General features: G+C 45.1%; 1 protein-coding gene across 2 annotated transcripts in view; it reads left to right on the top strand.

Moving 5' to 3' along the window:
• olfm3a (olfactomedin 3a) overlaps positions 1-11,112 on the top strand; it is a 68,427-nt gene extending 57,315 nt beyond the window's left edge. For both annotated transcript variants that reach the window (XM_073062462.1, XM_073062461.1), the window contains 2 exons: positions 8,255-8,361; positions 8,956-11,112. In XM_073062462.1, the coding sequence (XP_072918563.1) occupies positions 8,255-8,361; positions 8,956-9,651 (803 nt within the window). In that variant the 3' untranslated portion in view covers positions 9,652-11,112. The remainder of the gene's footprint in view (positions 1-8,254; positions 8,362-8,955) is intronic.
• The last annotated feature ends 6,901 nt before the right edge of the window (positions 11,113-18,013 follow it).

Genomic DNA, 18,013 nt, shown 5'->3' with positions numbered 1-18,013 from the left:
TGTGCTGAACATGTACTTACTTTAGAAATTACCTCAGGTTACCCATAGCCTTCTGTTTTTCTAAGCTCCATGTACCCTTATATTTTGCGTACCGAAGTGCATGACCATACACTTCCTGACACTATATTCCATCTGCTACTTCTTTGTCCATTCTCCTAATCTGTTAAAATCTTTCTGTAGTCGTCCACTTCCTCAAAACTACCTGCCATTTCACCTATCTTCATATCGTCCACAAACTTGGTCACAAAGCTATTAATTCTGTCATCGAAGTCATTAACATTGTAAAAAAAAGTGGCCCCAACACAGACCCCTGTGGCAACCCACTAGTCACCGGTAGCCAACCAGAAAAGGCTCCAATTATAGCCAGTCTTTGCCTCCTGCCAATCAGTAAAAGCTCTATCCATGCTAGTATCTGTCCTATAATACCATGGGTTCTAAACTATTTAAGCAGACTCATGTATGGCACCTTGTGAAAAGTTTTCTGAAAATCCAAGTATACAATATTCACTGATTCTCCTTTGTCTATCCTGCTTGTTATTTCTTCAAAAAAATTCCAACACATTTGTCAGGCAAGATTTTCCATTAAGGAAACTATGCTGACTATGGCCTTTTTAACATATGCCTCCAAGTACCCCAAAACCATATCCTTACAAGAGAAACAAAATATCTTCCCAGCCACTGAGGTCAGTCTAAATAGCCTATAATTTCCCTTCTTCTTCCTCTCTTCCTTCTTGAACAGTGCAGTGACATTTGCAATTTTCCATTCCTTCAGAACCATGCCAAAATCTAGTGGTTCTTGGAAAATCATTACTAATGCTTCCACAATCTCTTTAGCCACCTCTTCCATAACACTGTGGTGTACACCATCTGGTTCAGGTGACTTATCTACCTTCAGACCTTTCTGTTTCCAGAAGACATAGGAGCAGAATTAGGCCATTCAGCCCATTGCACCTGCTCCGCCATTCCATCATAGCTGATCCTGGTTCCCACTCAATACACCTGCCTTCTCACTATATCCTTTGATGCCTCGACTGAGCAAGAAATAATCAACTTCCCCCTTAAATATATGCATAGACTTGGACTCCATCACAGTCTGTGACAGACCATTCCACAGATTTACTGCACTCTGGCTAAAAAAATTTCTCGTTACCTCTATTCCAAAAGGTTGCCCCTCAATTTTAAGGTTGTGCCCTCTAGTTCTGGATACCTCCACCACAGGAAATATCCTTTTCACATCCAACCTACCTAGTCCTTTCAACATTCGGTAGGCTTCAATGAGATATTCCACCCACCCCCCCACCACCCGCATTCTGCTAAATTCCATTGAGTACAGGCCCAAAGCTGCCAAATGCTCATATGTTAACCCCTTCATTTCTGAAATTCCGAAATCATCCTCATGAACCTCCTCCGGACTCTCTACATGAAGCATGTCCTTTCTGAGATATGGAGCCCAAAACTGTCGACAATATTCCAAGTGCAGCCTAATTAGTGTCTTATAAAGGCTCATCATTATCTCCTTGCTTTTATATTCTATTCCCATCAAAATAAATGCCAACATTGTATTTCTTCTTTACCTATGTCTTTTTTTACCTTCTTTTTCTATGTCTTCTTTACCACATACAATACCTATGAATTAAACTTCTGGGAGTCTTGCATGAGGACTCCTAAGTCACTTTGCAACTCTGATGTTTGAACCTTCTCCCCATTTAGATAATAGTCAGTACTATTGTTCCTTTTACCAAAATTCATTGCCATACATTTTCCAACAGTGCATTTCATCTCCCACCTTTTTTCCCATTCTTCCAATTTATCTACGTCCTGCTGCAATCGCATTGCTTCCTCAGCACCACTTACCCCTCCAACTATCTTTGTATCATCCGCAAACTTTGCCACAAAGTCATCAATTCCATTATCTAAATCACTGACAAACAATGTGAAAAGCAGCAGTCCCAGTACTGACCCCGAGGAATACCACTAGTCAACGACAGCCAACCATTCGCTGCCTCCTGCCTGTCAGCCATTCCGCTATCCATGCCAGTATCTTTCCTGTAATGCCATGGGATTTCATCTTGCTAAGCAGCCTCATGTGTGGCACCTTATCAAATGCCTTCTGAAAATCCAAGTAAACGACATCCACTGTCTCTCCTTTGTCCGCACTGCTTGTTACTTCCTTGAAGAACTCTGACAGATTTGTCAGGCAAGATTTTCCTTCACAGAAACCATGCTAATTTTGACTTACTTTATCATTAGTCTCCAAGTACCCTGAAACCTCATCTTAACAATAGACTCCTACACTTTCCCAACCACTGAGATAAATCTAACTGGCTTATAATTTCCATTCTTTTGTCTTCCTCCCTTCTTAAAGAGTGGTGTGACATTTGCAATCTTCCAGTCCTCTAGGACCATGCTAGAATCAAGTGATTCCTGAAAGACCATGATCAATGCATCCATTATCACCTCAGCAACCTCTCTCAGCACTCTGGAATGTAGTCCTTCTGGTTCAGGTGACTTATCCACCTTAAGACCTTTGAGTTTGCCTAGCACATTTTTCTTTGTAATAACAATGGCACTTACTCCTGTTCCTTGACAGTCACGGACCTCTGACACACTGCTAGTGTCTTCCACAGTGAAAAAAAATGCAAGGTTCTCATAAAGGTCATCTGTTATTTCTTTGTCCACCATTGCTACTTGGGCAGCATCATCTTTCAGTGGTCGAATATCAACTCTCACCTTTTGACTCTTGATATAACTGAAAAAACCTTTGGTCTCCTGCTTTATATTATTGGCTAGTCTGTCCTCATATTTCATTGTTTCCCTTCTTATAGCTTTTTTTGTTACCTTTTGTTGGATTTTAAAATCTTCCCAATCATCCAACTTCCCACTCACTTTTGTTACCTTATATGCCCTTTCCTTGGCTTTTATGCAGTCCTCAACTTCCTTTGTCAGCCATGGTTGCCTCATCCTGCCATTTGAGAACTTCTTCCTCTGTGGGACATATCTTTCCTGTGCTTTGTGAACTATTTCCAGAAATTTCAGCCATCTCTGCTGTGCCGTCATCCACGCCAGAATCATCCAGAAGTCAACCTACGCAAGCTCATGCCTCTGTAATTCCCTTCATTCCATTGTAATACTGATTCATGTGACTTATGTTTCTCACTCTCAAACTGCAGTATGAATTCAATCATATTATGATCACTACCTCCTTTACATTAAGCTCCCTAATATGATCTGGGTTATTACACAACACCCAATCTAAAATAGCCTTTCCCCGAGTAGGCTCAAGCACAAGCTGCTCTAAAAAGCCATCTTGTAGGCTCTTGCAATCCAACAACAACTTAATGTTCCCAGTCTCCTTGCATATTGAAGTTCCCCATTACAAGTGTGTCATTACCCCTATTATGTGCCCCTTCCAGCTCCCTTTACAATCTTAATCCCACATCTTGGCTACTATTTGGAAGCTTATATATGATTCCCATAACTTTTTTTTACCCTTACAATTTCTTAACTCCACCCATAAAGATTCAACATTCTCTGACCCTATGTCTCCTCTTTCTAAAGATGTAATTCCATCTCTTACCAACAGAGCCACACCACCACCTATGCCTTCCTGCCTGAACTTTTGATACAAAGTATATCCTTTGATGTTGATTTCCCAACTATGAACTTCTTTCAGCTACAACTCAGTGATGTCCACAATGTCATACTGACCAACCTGTAATTGCACCATGAGTTTGTCCACCTTATTCCGAATGCTACATGCATTTGAATACAGCACCTTCAGTCCTACATTCTTCGCACTTTTGAATTTTGCCTCTGTGGTACAGTTTAACTCTTTGCTCTGTCTGCATTTGTACCCCATCACTGACTTGTCCTTCATTACATTCATATTACATATTACATCACCTGCTCAGCACTATCATGCTGCCCATCCCCCTGCCATATTAGATTAAACCACTCCCAACAGCTCTAGTAAACCTGCCTGCAAGAATATTGGTTACCCTCAGATCCAAGTCCAACCCATCCCTTTTGTTCTAGTCCCACCTGACCCAGAAAAGGTCTCACTTATCTGAATCCTTACTTCCTGCTCCAGTCCTCCAGCCATGCATTTATCTGTCACCTTATTCTATTCCTATCTTCACAGTAGTGTAGCACAGCCAGCAATTTCGACATTACTACCCTTGAGGTCTTGCTTCTCAGCTTCCTTTCTAACCCTATATTCTTTTTTCAGGACCTCCTCCCTTTTTCTACTTATGTCATTAGTACCAATGTGTACCATGATTTCTGGCTACTCACCCTCTCTTTTCAGGATATTGTGGACGAGTCCAGAAATATCTTGGACCCTGGTACTTGGGAGGCAAACTACCATCCGGGTTTCCTTTTCATTTCCACAGAATCACTTATCTATCCCCCTGACTATACAGTCCCCTATTACTGCGGCCATACTCTTCAGTTCCCTACACTTTGAGCCACAGGGGCAGACTCAATGCCAGAGGCATGGTCACTGTTACATCCCACAGGTAGGTTGTCCCCCTCAACAATACTCAAAATGGAGTACTTATTGTTGAGGAGCATGGCATATGAGTGCTCCCAACGTCTAATGTTCTCCCTTCCCTCTCCTGATGCCCATTTATTGGTCTCATGTTGCCTTGGGGTGACTACCTCCCTGTAGCTCCTGTCTATCACTACTTCACTTTCCCTAACAAGCCGAAGGTCATCGAGCTGCAGCTCCAGTTCACTAACATAGACTCTAAGGAGCTGCATCTCGATGCACCTGGTGCAAATTGGCCAACGGGAAGGCTGATAGTCTCCTGGACATCCCTCATCTGACACCCTGCACAGAACACTGGCTCTGTAGCCATACTCCCTGTACTCTCAAGATTTAAATAAGAAATAAGGAATGAATTTACCTACTTAACTTGCCTCCGCCTGTTCTCAATGAATCCTTGTTGAGCCAAAGCCTTACTACTCTGCATCAGACTACTCTGACAAACACCACACCCACTATGTTTCACAAGCACCTTTTCCCTAGTAATGGCAACTTCACTCACTTCCATGAGGATTTTGAACTTCCAGCATACAGCTAGTGTCTTCCACAATGAAGACCAATGCAAAATACATTCAGTTGATCTACCATTTCCATTTCCATTTCCATGAAGCATAACACATGTATCATTATCACAATGGAATGAAGGAAATTACAGGGGCATGAGAGAGGAGCTTGTCCAGGTGGATTGGAGGAGGACACTGGTGGAGTTGATGGTGGAGCAGAGATGGCTGAAGATTCTGGGAATATTTCAGAAGGCGTAAGATGGATATGTCCCACAGAGGAAGAAATTCTCAAGTAGTAGATGTAGACAACTGTGGCTGAAAAGAGAAGTTAAGGACAGCATAAAAACCAAGGAAAGGGCATATAAAGTAGCAAAAGTGAATGGGAAATTGGATGATTAGGAAGCTTTTAAAATCCAACAAAAGACAACTAAAAAAGTTATAAGAAAGGAAAAGGTGAAATATGAGAATAGACTAGTCAATAATACGAAGCAGGATACCAAAAGTTTTTTCAGTTGTATAAAGAGTAAGAGTTGATATTGGACCACTGGAAAATTATGATGATGAGGTAGTAACGGGGGACAAAGAAATGCCAGATGAACTTAATGAGAACATTGTATTTTTCTTCACTGTGGAAGACACTAGCTATGTGCCAGAGGTCCGTGAGGGTCAGGGAGCAGGAGTGATTGCCATTGCTATTACAAAGGAAAAAGTGCTAGGCAAACTCAAAGGTCTTGAGGTGGATAAGTCACCTAGACCAAATGGCCTACATCTCAGAGTCCTGTGAGTAGTTGCTAAAGAGTTAACAGATGCACTGGTCATGATCTTTCAAGAATTACTTCATTCTGGCATGCTTCCAGAGGACTGGAAGATAGCAAATGTCACTCCACTCTTTAAGAAGGCAGAAGGACAAAAGAAAGGAAATCATAGGCCAGTTAGCCTAACCTCAGTGGTTGGGAAAATGTTGGAGTCCATTATTAAGGATAAGGTTTCAAGATACTTGGAGACTAATGATAAAATAAGTCAATTTCAGTATGGTTTCTTTTAAGGGAAATCTTTCCTGACAAATCTGTTAGAGTTCTTCAAGGAAGTAATGATGTAACAAGCAGAGTAGACAAAGGAGAGGAAATGGATGTCATTTACTTGGATTTTCAAAAGGCATTTGATAAGGTGCCACACATGAAGCTGTTTAACAAGATAAAATCCTTTGGTATTACTGGAAAGATACTGGCATGGGTAGCAGAATGGCTGACAGGCAGGAGGAAGTGAATGGGAATAAAAGGGGCCTCTTCTGCTTGGCTGCCCGTGACCAATGGTGTTCCTCAGGGGTCAGTATTGGGACCACTGCTTTTCACATTATTTGCCAATGATTTAGATAATGGAATTGATGGCTTTGTGGCAAAGTTTGCAGATGATATAAAGATAGGTGGAGGGGTAGGCAGTGCTGAAGAAACAATGCAATTGCAGGAGGACTTTGACAAATTGGAAGAATGGGCAAAAAAGTGGTAGATGGAATGAACTGTTGCGAAATGTTCGAAAACATATTTTGGTAAAAGGAACAATCATGTGGACTGTTATCTAAATGGGGAGAGGTTTCAAACATCAGAGGTGCAGAGGAACTTAGGAGTCCTCATGCAAGACTTCTGGAAGATTTATTTACAGGTTGAGTCTGTGGTAAAGAAGGCAAATCCAATGTTGGCATTTATTTCAAGGAGAATAGAATATAAAAGCAAGGGGATCATGCTGAGCCTTTATAAGACACTAATCAGGCTGCACTTGGAATATTGTCAACTGTTTTGGGCCCCATATCTCAGAAAAGATGTGTTGTCATTAGAGAGGGTCTAGAGGAGGTGCACGAGGATGATTCCAGGAATGAAAGGGTTATCATACGAAGAGCCTTTGGTAGCTTTGGGCTTGTGCTCATTGGAATTTAGAAGACTGCATGGGGATGTCATTGAAACCTACTGAATGGTGAAAGGACTGGATAGGGTGGACGTGGAGAGGATGTTTCCTGTGATGGGGGTATCCAGAACTAGAGGGCACAGCCTCAAAATTGAGGGACGACCCTTTAAAACAGAGGTAAGAAGGGTTTTTTTTAGCCAGAGAGTAGTAAATTTGTGGTAGGCAGCCGTGGAGGCTGTCTGTGTGTATATTTAAAGTAGAAGTTGATTGTTTCCTGATTGGTCAGGGCATCAAAGGATATAGCAAGGATGTAGGTGTATGGGGTTGAATGGGATCTGATATCAGCCATGATAGAATGGCGGAGCAGGCTCGCTGGGCTGAATGGTTTAATTCTGCTCCTATTTCTCGTGGTCTTATAACCTTATAAACCTCTATCAGATCTTTCAGCTTCTTTCACTCCAAAGAAAACAAGCCAAGTTTGTCTGCCTTGTCAATATAGCACATGCCTCTGATCCAGATAGCACCCTGTTGAACTCTTCTGCACTCTCTCCAAGGCCACGACATCCTTCCTATAGTGGGGCATCCAGAATTTTATGTAATACTCGAGATGCAGCCAAATGAGAATTTTATATAATTTCCTGACTTTTGGACTCAATGTCTCAACTAATAATGGCAGGCATGCCATGTGCCTCCTTAACAGCCCTGTCAATCTGCATAGCCGCTTTCAGGGAGCTGTGAACTCTGCACATCAACACGGGCTCCCTGATGATGAATGCACATGGAAAAATACAGTGAAATGTGTCACTTGGGTTAACAAAGGAGCACTGAAGTGTCACCACACATTTCCAGCACCAATATCACATGGCAACAACGTTGAGCAGGACAACACAAACAACAATACAACAAAACAAACAAGACAATAACAGCAAAACAGGTTGCCTTTTCTTCCCTAACACCTGGCCAGTCGCTCTCTGACGCACCAACCGATCGGCCTCAAACATTTCTTCAGACCTTCAAGTCACTTTTCCATCTCACTTTTCCTCCTACTTACTCCCTCACATACCGACGGGCCTCCAACATTTCAGCAGGGGAGATAGGTCCTGGTGCAGACCTGCAATGGTCACATTGAATGGTGGGACAGCACTGAGGGGCCAAATGGCCTCTTCTGTGCCCATGATCTTATGTTCTTGAGAAACCCATGTGGTTGCAGGGAGAGAACCTACAGCTTGAGAAAGCAGTGGGTATCAAGAGAGGTCTGGGTGTGGAGAGAGAGAATGATGAAAGGCTTTGTCAATTACTCTTACAGCCTGTGGCAAGTTGATGAAAATTAGTCTGCCGATCACAGTGAAGACATCTGGAACCAGGTTTGGAGCATGGATGACTGACCCTCTGGCAGCACAGAGAGATGACAAGGTTAACGACGTAGGGTCAATGTGGTGGGTGAAGGCAGGGGCAGGGGAAGGAGGGGAAGGTAAAAGGGGGGAGGGGGAGGTGGAGGGGAAGGGAGTTTGTGGGAAGGAGAGGAGGGGTGTTCCTCCCCGGTGCCTGTAGTTCTCACTGTACCGTTCCTCTCCCAGGTGTGGTACATGGATGAGTGGGAGGGGAAGAGGAGGGGTGTTCCTCCCCAGTACCTGTAGTTCTCACTGTACCGTTCCTCTCCCAGGTGTGGTACATGGATGAGTGGGAGGGGAAGAGGAGGGGTGTTCCTCCCCAGTGCCTGTAGTTCTCACTGTACCGTTCCTCTCCCAGGTGTGGTACATGGATGAGTGGGAGGGGAAGAGGAGGGGTGTTCCTCCCCAGTACCTGTAGTTCTCACTGTACCGTTCCTCTCCCAGGTGTGGTACATGGATGAGTGGGAGGGGAAGAGGAGGGGTGTTCCTCCCCAGTGCCTGTAGTTCTCACTGTACCGTTCCTCTCCCAGGTGTGGTACATGGATGAGTGGGAGGGGAAGAGGAGGGGTGTTCCTCCCTGGTGCCTGTAGTTCTCACTGTACCGTTCCTCTCCCAGGTGTGGTACATGGATGGATACACAAGCAGCAAGGTAGTGCTGGAATATCAGTCCATGGCGGGCTTTGTCAGTGGGGAGGATTATAGGCAGTACCGTCTGCCCTACCCCTGGGCTGGCACCAATCACCTTGTCTATAATGGCTCTCTCTACTATAACAAGTATCAGAGCAACACGCTCATCAGGTACAACTTCCAGACGAGTTCAGTACAGGCGCAACGCAGCCTAGAGTATGCTGGCTTCAATAACATGTATCCCTACACCTGGGGCGGCTTCTCTGACATCGATCTCATGGCTGACGAGGGTGGGATCTGGGCTGTCTACGCGACCAACCAGAATGCAGGAAACATTGTCATCAGCCAGCTGGACACACAGACACTGGATGTGCGTCGGACCTGGAACACAGGTTACCCCAAGAGGAGTGCCGGAGAGGCGTTCATGATCTGCGGAACCCTGTACGTCACCAACTCCCACGTGACGGGTGCGAAGGTCTACTACGCATACTCCACCAAGACCTCCAGCTATGAGTACATCGACATCCCCTTCCACAATCAGTACTTCCACATCTCTATGCTGGATTACAATGCCAGAGACCGCACACTGTACGCATGGAATAATGGCCATCAAGTGCTCTTCAATGTCACCTTGTTCCATGTTATTCAGACCCAGGGAGAAATGGAGACTCCTGGGGAGCAGTAACTGGTGAAAGCCTCCAACACAAAATAAGATTTTCAAACCTTACTTTTCCTGTTGTGAGTCGTTAGTAAAATAATGCCAAGGCTTTTAACAAATCTGTATGTAAACAGTGTGACAGTTCCCATCTTAGAATGGCTGCTCTACTGGAGAAAAATTCCATCCCTTTACCGTAGACAAGGAAACTTCAGTAAAACCAGGATAATCCAGTGTGTTTCGGACTTTGGTGAATGTGGTCTTGGCTGCTGAACCAAGTAATGCAACAACTTGCAGTTATACACACTTCTAATTCACCTTTTCACAATTAAACAGCAGCATAATACATTTCTGAGACAACAGAGTGAGGTTGGGAAATGGAGTCCCAATGGAGCTCACAGGAAATGGGACCACGCGAAGAGAGTGAGTCTAAAGGGAGTGGGGCCATAGCAAATTTAAAGGCTCTGGGTGAAACAGCCCAACTGAGTTTAAAAGCATAGGAAATTGGGCTCTGTTGTGTTTAGAATGAGTGTGGGAAACAGGGAGCCAGTGTGTTTAAAGGGAGTGGGGGAAATGGGGAGCCAGTGCGTTTAAAGGGAGTGAGGAGAAAAGGAACCAATGTGTTCAAAAGTGTGGTAAACAGGGACCCAGTGTGTTTAAAGGGTGTGAGGGGAACAAGGATCCAGTGTGTTTAAAGGGAGTGTAGGAAACGGGACCAGTGTGTTCAAATGGAGTGTGTGAAACAGAGCCGCTGCATTTAAAATGAGTGTGGGAAACAGGGAGTCAGTCTATTTAGGGAATGTAGGAAACTGAGCCAGTGTATTTACAGAGAGTGTGGGTAACAGAGAGCCAGTGTGTTTAAAGGGGTTGTGGGGAACTGGGAGCCAGTGTGATAAAGGGATTGTGGGGAACCAGAAGCCAGTGTGTTTAAAGTGCTTGTAGAAAACAGAGCCACTGTGTGTTTAAAGTGAAAGATGCAAACACAAATCAAGTGTGCTTAACAGAGTGGACAACCGGGAGCCAGAATGTTTAAAAGAGATTGTGGGTAACGGGGAGCCAGTGTGTTTAAAGGGATTGTGGGGTTCTGGGTGCCCGTGTGTTTAAAAGGGGTGTGATAAAGGGATTGCGGGGAACCAAGAGCCAGTGTGATAAAGGGAACGTCGGCCACAAGGAGTGAGTGTATTTAAAGGGAATGTGGAGAACAGTGAGCCAGTGTGATAAAGGGAGTATGGGGAACAGGAAGCTGATGTTTTCAAAGGGGTTGTAGGGAACAGTGAGCTAGTGTGATAAAAGGCATGTGGGGATTGTGGAGCCAGTGTGTTGATAAGGAATGTGGGAAACAGGGAGTCTGTGTGTTTGATGCACCATCAATAACTCTCTGAGACGTGAGGCGAGATATAGGCTTTATTGACTGGAAGAAAGAACAAGCAGCAATTGACCACCATGCTACATCCTGGAGACTGAGCAGGGCTCAGGCCCCAATTGCCTTTATACCGGGGTCTGTGGGAGGAGCCACAGGAGCAGTCAGCGGTGGGGGGGGGGGGGGGTGTCCAGACAGGTACACGTAGTTCACCACAGTGTTTAAAGCGAGAGGTGCAAACGTGGAGCCAGTGTGGGATCAGGGTATCAATGTGTTTAAAGGATGTCAGGGAAACAAGGTTCTAGTGTGTTTAAAACTGTGAGAAAGAGGGAACCAATGTGTTTCAAGGGAGTGTCAGGAACAGGGTGTCAGTGTGCTTAAAGGGAGTGTGGGAAACAGAGAGCTTGTGTGTTTGAAAGGATTGAATTGAAATGAATTGAATTCACTTTATGACTTACATCCTTCATATACATGAGTAAAAATCTTTACGTCTCTGTCTAAGTGTGCACAAGGCAGTCAATATAACATAGAAATACAGTTGTATCAGCATGAGTTAATCAGTCTGATGGCCTGGTGGAAAAAGCTGTCCCGGAGCCTGTTGGTCCTGCTTATAATGCTGCGGTACCGTTTCCCGGATGGTAGCAGCTGGAACAGTTTGTGGTTGGGGTGACTCTGGTCCCCAATGATACTTTGGGCCATTTGTACACATCTGTCACTGTAAATGTCCTGAATAGTGGGAAGTTCACATCCACAGATGCGCTGGGCTGTCCGCAACACTCTCTGCAGATTGAGGGAAGTAAGGTTCCCATACCAGGCAGTGATGCATCCAGTCAGGATGCTCTCAATTGTATTCCTGTAGGAAGCCTTTAGGATTTGGGGACTCATGCCAAACTTCTTTAATCGTCTGTGGTGAAAGAGGTGCTGTTGTGTTTTTTTCACCACGCAGCCGGTACGTACAGACTACCTAAGATCCTCAGTGATGGGTATGCCGAGGAACTTAAAGCTGCTCACCTTGTCAACTCCAGATCCGTTCCTCCTGTAGTCCACAACTAGCTCTTTTGTTTTCGTGACATTCAGGGAGAGGATGTTTTCTTGACACCACTGTGTGAGGGTGATGAATTCTTCTCCGTAGGCTGAGATTAGGCCAATCAGTATAGTGTCATCAGCAAATTTAATTAACAGATTGGAGCTGTGGGTGATGACACAGTCATGGGTATACAGAGAGTACCGAGACTCTGGCTGTCTACAAGAAGGGTCAAAGCCATCTCTATTTCCTGAGGAGACTGAGGTCCTTTAACATCTGCCGGACGATGCTGAGGATGTTCTACGAGGCTGTGGTGGCCAGTGCTATCATGTTTGCTGTTGTGTGCTGGGGCAGCAGGCTGAGGGTAGCAGACACCAACAGAATCAACAAACTCATTCGTAAGGCCAGTGATGTTGTGGGTGTGGAAATGGACTCTCTGACGGTGGTGTCTGAAAAGAGGATGCTGTCCAAGTTGCATGCCATCTTGGACAATGACTCCCATCCACTTCATAATGTACTGGTTAGGCACAGGAGTACGTTCAGCCAGAGACTCATTCCACCGAGATATAACACTGAGTGTCATAGAAAGTCATTCCTAATTGTGGCCATCAAACTTTACAACTCTTCCCTCAGAGTGTCAGACACCCTGAGCCAATAGGTTGGTCCTGGACTTATTTCCACTTAGCATGATTAACTTATTATTATTTAATTATTTATGGTTTTATATTGCTATATTCCTACACTATTCTTGATTGGTGCGGCTGTAACGAAACCCAATTTCCCCTCGGGATCAATAAAGTATGTCTGTCTGTCTGACCCATAAATTTAAAGGGAATGTGGGAAACAGAGTCAGTGTGATAAAGGGATTGTGGTGAACAGGGACCCAGTGTTTAAATGTAGTGTAGAATTTGGGGACCCTGTGTGTTTAAAGGTAGAGAGGAAAACAGAGAGCCAGTGTGTTTACAGGGAGTCAGAGTGCCTCAAAGGAGTTTGGGAAACAGGAAGCCTGGGTGATTAAAAGGAGTGTCGGAAACAGGAAGCCAGTGTGATAAAGATGTGTGGATATCTGGGAGCCAGTGTGTTCAGTGGCAATGTTATAATGGGCTGCCAGTGCATTTAAAGAAAGTGTGGTGAACGGGGACCCTGTGTGTTTAAAAGGCATTTCAGGAACAGGGAGTCACTGTGTTTAAATGGAATGTAGGAAACGGGAACCCTGTGTGTTTAAAGGGGAATAGGGAAACAAGGAGTCAGTATGTTTAAACGGAGAGTTGGAAACTGGATTCCAATGTGTTTTAAGGGAATGTGGTGAAGAGGGATCCGTGTGTCTAAAGGCGAATAGGGAAACAGTGAGTCAGTGTGTTTATCGGGAGTTTGGGGAAAGGTGTGGGGAACGGGGACCCAGTGTTTGTCAAGACAGTGTGGGAAACAGACCCAGTGTAATGATGGGATTGTCAGGAACAGGGAGTCAGTGTGGTTCAAGGGACTTTGGGAAACAGGGTGATCACGTTTTTAAAGGGAGTGTAGGAAACAGGAAGTCAGTGTGATAAAGGGATTGTGGTGAACAGGGAACTGGTGTGTTTTGATGCATGTGGGGAACAGGGGCCCAGTGTTTTTCATGGGAATGTGGGAATCAGGGAGCCAGTGTGAAGAAGGTAAGGGAACAGTGAGTCACGGTGTTGAAAAGGAGTGTGGGCAACAGGGAGTCACTGTGTTTAAACGGAGTGTAGCAGACAGGGACTCTGTGTTTAAAGGGAGAGAGGGGAAAGGGGACCAATGTGTTTATAGGGTGTCAGTGTGTTTAAAGAGGCTGTGCAAAATGGGGACTCATTGTATTTAAACGGAGTATGGTGAATGTGTAGCCAGTCTATTTGAAGTGAGTGTGTGATTCAGGGAGTTATTCTATTTAAAGGGTGTGCTAGAAGTAGGAAGGCAATGTGTTTAAAGGGAGCATAGGAAACAGGGAGCCAACGTGTTTAAATGGTGTGAGGGAAACAAGGAGCCAGTGTGTGTAAAGTGACGGTGAGAAATGGGGAACCAGTGTGTTTAAAGGCAGTGTGGGTAACGGGGACTCTGTATGTGTGAGAGGTGCAAACAGAAAGACAGTGTGTTTATAGGGATTGCAGGGAACAGGGAGCCAATGTGCTTAGAGAGAGTGTTTAAAGGAAGTGGGAGAGAAATTGGAGTCAGTGTGTTTAAAAAGTATGGTGAATAGGGACCCAGCGTGTTTAAAGAGAGTCTGGAAAGCAGGGACCCAGTGTGTTCAGAGTAGCTGTGTGTTTAAAAGGATTGTTGGAAACTGAGATCCAGCCTGTTTAAAAGGAATGTTGGAAACAGGGATCCTGTGTGTTTAAAGGGAGAGAGGGAAACAGAGAGCCAGAGTGTTTGAAGGGAGTTTGGGAAACAGTGAGCCAGTTTGTTTTGAGGGACTGTGGGGAATAGGGAGCCAGTTTGCTTAAAGGGAGTGTGGGAACCAGGGAACCAGTGTGTTTAAAGGGAGTTTGGGAAACAGGGAGCCAGTTTGTTTTGAGGGACTGTGGGGAATAGGGAGCCAGTTTGCTTAAAGGGAGTGAGCAGAAAAGGAACCATGTTCAAAAGTGTGGTTAACAGGGACCCAGTGTTTTTAAAGGGGCTGGGCGCAACAGGGAGCCAGTGTCTTTAAAGGGAGTGTCCAAAAAGAAGATCCAATGTGTTTAAATGCAGCGTGGGAAACAGGGAGCCAGTGTGCTTAAATGGGACTGTGCGAAACAGAAAGACTATGTTTAAAGGGTGTATGGGAAACAGGTTGTCAGTGTGATAAAGGGAGTGTGGGGAAAGGGGAGTCCATGTGTGGAAATGGAATGTGAGAAACTGGGGCCCAGTGTGGTTGAAGGTGTTTGAAGGTAGTGTGGGAAACGGGGAGCCAGTGTGCTTCAGAATCAGAATCAGAATCAGAATACTTTATTGATCCCGAGGGAAATTGGGTTTCATTACAGTCGTACCAACCAAGAATAGTGTAGAAATATAGCAATATAAAACCATAAATAATTAAATAATAAGTTCATCATGCTAAGTGGAAATAAGTCCAGGACCAGCCTATTGGCACATGGTGTCTGACACTCCAAGGGAGGAGTTGTAAAGTTTAATGGCCACAGGCGGGAATGACTTCCTATGACGCTCAGTGTTACATCTCGGTGGAATGAGTCTCTGGCTGAACATACTCCTGTGCCTAACCAGTACATTATGAAGTGGATGGGAGACATTGTCCAAGATGGCATGCAACTTGGACAGCATCCTCTTTTCAGACACCACCGTCAGAGAGTCCAGTTCCACCCTCACAACATCACTGGCCTTACGAATGAGTTTGTTGATTCAGTTGGTGTCTGCTACCTTCAGCTTGCTGCCCCAGCACACAACAGCAAACATGATAGCACTGGCCACCACAGCCTCGTAGAACATCCTCAGCATCGTCCGGCAGGTGTTAAAGGACCTCAGTTTCCTCAGGAAGTAGAGACGGCTCTGACCCTTCTTGTAAACAGCCTCAGTGTTCTTTGACCAGTCCAGTTTATTGTCAATTCGTATCCCCAGGTATTTGTAATCCTCCACCATGTCCACACTGACCCCTTGGATGGAAACAGGGGTCACTGGTGTTTTAGCCCTCCTCAGGTCCACCACCAGCTCCTTAGTCTTTTTCACATTAAGCTGCAGATGATTCTGCTCACACCATGTGACAAAGAGAGTGTGGGAAACTTGTAGCCAACGTCTAAAGTGAATGTGTGATTCAAGGAAACACAGTGTTCCTTGAGTGTAGGTAAAAGGGAGTCAGTGTGTTTAAAGGGGGTGTGGGAAACGGACCTCATGTACTTAAAGGGACTGTAGGAAACAGGAAGCCAGTGTGTTTAAAGGGAGTGTGAGAAAAAGGGAGCCAGTGTGTTTAAATGGGGTGTAGGAAACAGGGAGCCAATGTGTTTAGTGGGAGTGTGGGAAACAGGGACCCAGTGTGTTTCAGGGAGTATTGAAAACAAAGGGAACGTTGGAAATGATGTGCTAGTGTGCTTAAGGTGGTGTGGAAAACAGGGAGCCAGTGATTTTAAAGGGGGTGTGGAAAAAAGGGAGCCTGTTTTATTACAGGGAGTGTTCAGTACAGGGAGCCAAAATGTTTAAAAAGTGTGTGGGCAACAAGGAGCCAGTGTGTTGAAGGATGTGTGGGAAATGGGGATCCAGTGTGATAAAGAGAGTGTGAGAAACGGTGTCAGTGTGCTTAAAGGGAGTGTGTGGAACTTGTAGCCAGTGTGTTTGAAGTGAGTGTATGATTCAGTCATTTTGTTTCAAAGGAGTTTGGGAAAGAACATAGAACGTAGAATAGTACAGCACATTACAGGCCCTTCAGCCCATAATGTTGTGCCGACCCTCAAACCCTACCTCCCATATAACCCCCCACCTTAAATTCCTCCATATACTTGTCTAGTAGTCTCTTAAACTTCACTAGTGTATCTGCCTCCACCACTGACACAGGCAGTGTGTTCCACGCACCAACCACTCTCTGAGTGAAAACCCTTCCTCTAATATCCCCCTTGAACTTCCCTCCCCTTACCTTAAAGCCATGTCCTCTTGTACTGAGCAGTGGTGCCCTGGGGAAGAGGCGCTGGCTGTCCATTCTATCTATTCCTCTTAATATATTGTACACCTCTATCATGTCTCCTCTCATCCTCCTTCTCTCCAAAGAGTAAAGCCCTAGCTCCCTTAATCTCTGATCATAATCCATACTCTCTAAACCAGGCAGCATCCTGGTAAATCTCCTCTGTACCCTTTCCAATGCTTCCACATCCTTCCTATAGTGAGGCGACCAGAACTGGACACAGTACTCCAAGTGTGGCCTAACCAGAGTTTTATAGAGCTGCATCATTACATCACGTCTCTTAAACTCTATCCCTTGACTTATGAAAGCTAACACCCCATAAGCTTTCTTAACCACCCTATCTACCTGTGAGGCAACTTTCAGGGATCTGTGGTCATGTACCCCCAGATCCCTCTGCTCCTCCACACTACCAAGTATCCTGCCATTTACTTTGTACTCTGCCTTGGAGTTTGTCCTTCCAAAGTGCACCACCTCACACTTCTCCAGTTGAACTCCATCTGCCGCTGCTCAGCCCACTTCTGCTTCCTATCAATGTCTCTCTGCAATCTTCGCCAATCCTCTACTCTATCTACAACACCACCAACCTTTGTGTTGTCTGCAAACTTGCTAACATCCTTTTACCCCCACATCCAGGTCATTAATAAAAATCACGAAAAGTAGAGGTCCCAGAACAGATCCTTGTGGGACACCACTAGTCACAACCCTCCAATCTGAATGTACTCCCTCCACCACGACCCTCTGCCTTCTGCAGGCAAGCCAATTCTGAATCCACCTGGCCAAACTTCCCTGGATCCCATGCCTTCTGACTTTCTGAATAAGCCTACCATGTGGAACCTTGTCAAATGCCTTACTAAAATCCACGTAGATCACATCCACTGCACTAACCTCATCTATATGCCTGGTCACCTCCTCAAAGAACTCTATCAGGCATGTTCAGCATGATCTGCCCTTCACAAAGCCATGCTGACTGTCCCTGATCAGACCATGATTCTCTAAATGCCCATAGATCCTATCTCTAAGAATCTTTTCCAACAGCTTTCCCACCACAGACATAAGGCTCACTGGTCTATAATTACCTGGCCTATCCCTACTACCTTTTTTGAACAAGGGGACAACATTCGCCTCCCTCCAATCCTCTGGTACCATTCCCGTGGACAACGAGGACATAAAGATCCTAGCCAGAGGCTCAGCAATCTCTTCCCTCACCTCGTGGAGCAGCCTGGGGAATATTCCGTCAGGCCCCGGGGACTTATCCGTCCTAATGTATTTTAACAACTCCAACACCTCCTCTCCCTTAATATCAACATGCTCCAGAACATCGATCTCGCTCATATTGTCCTCACCGTCATCAAGTTCCCTCTCATTGGTGAATACTGAAGTGAAGTATTCATTG

Source organism: Hemitrygon akajei, chromosome 12 (assembly GCF_048418815.1).
Source record: "Hemitrygon akajei chromosome 12, sHemAka1.3, whole genome shotgun sequence".
NCBI classification, from domain to species: Eukaryota; Metazoa; Chordata; class Chondrichthyes; order Myliobatiformes; family Dasyatidae; genus Hemitrygon; species Hemitrygon akajei.
Note: the sequence above shows the minus strand (reverse complement) of the source record. Positions and strands in the feature narration are given on the sequence as shown.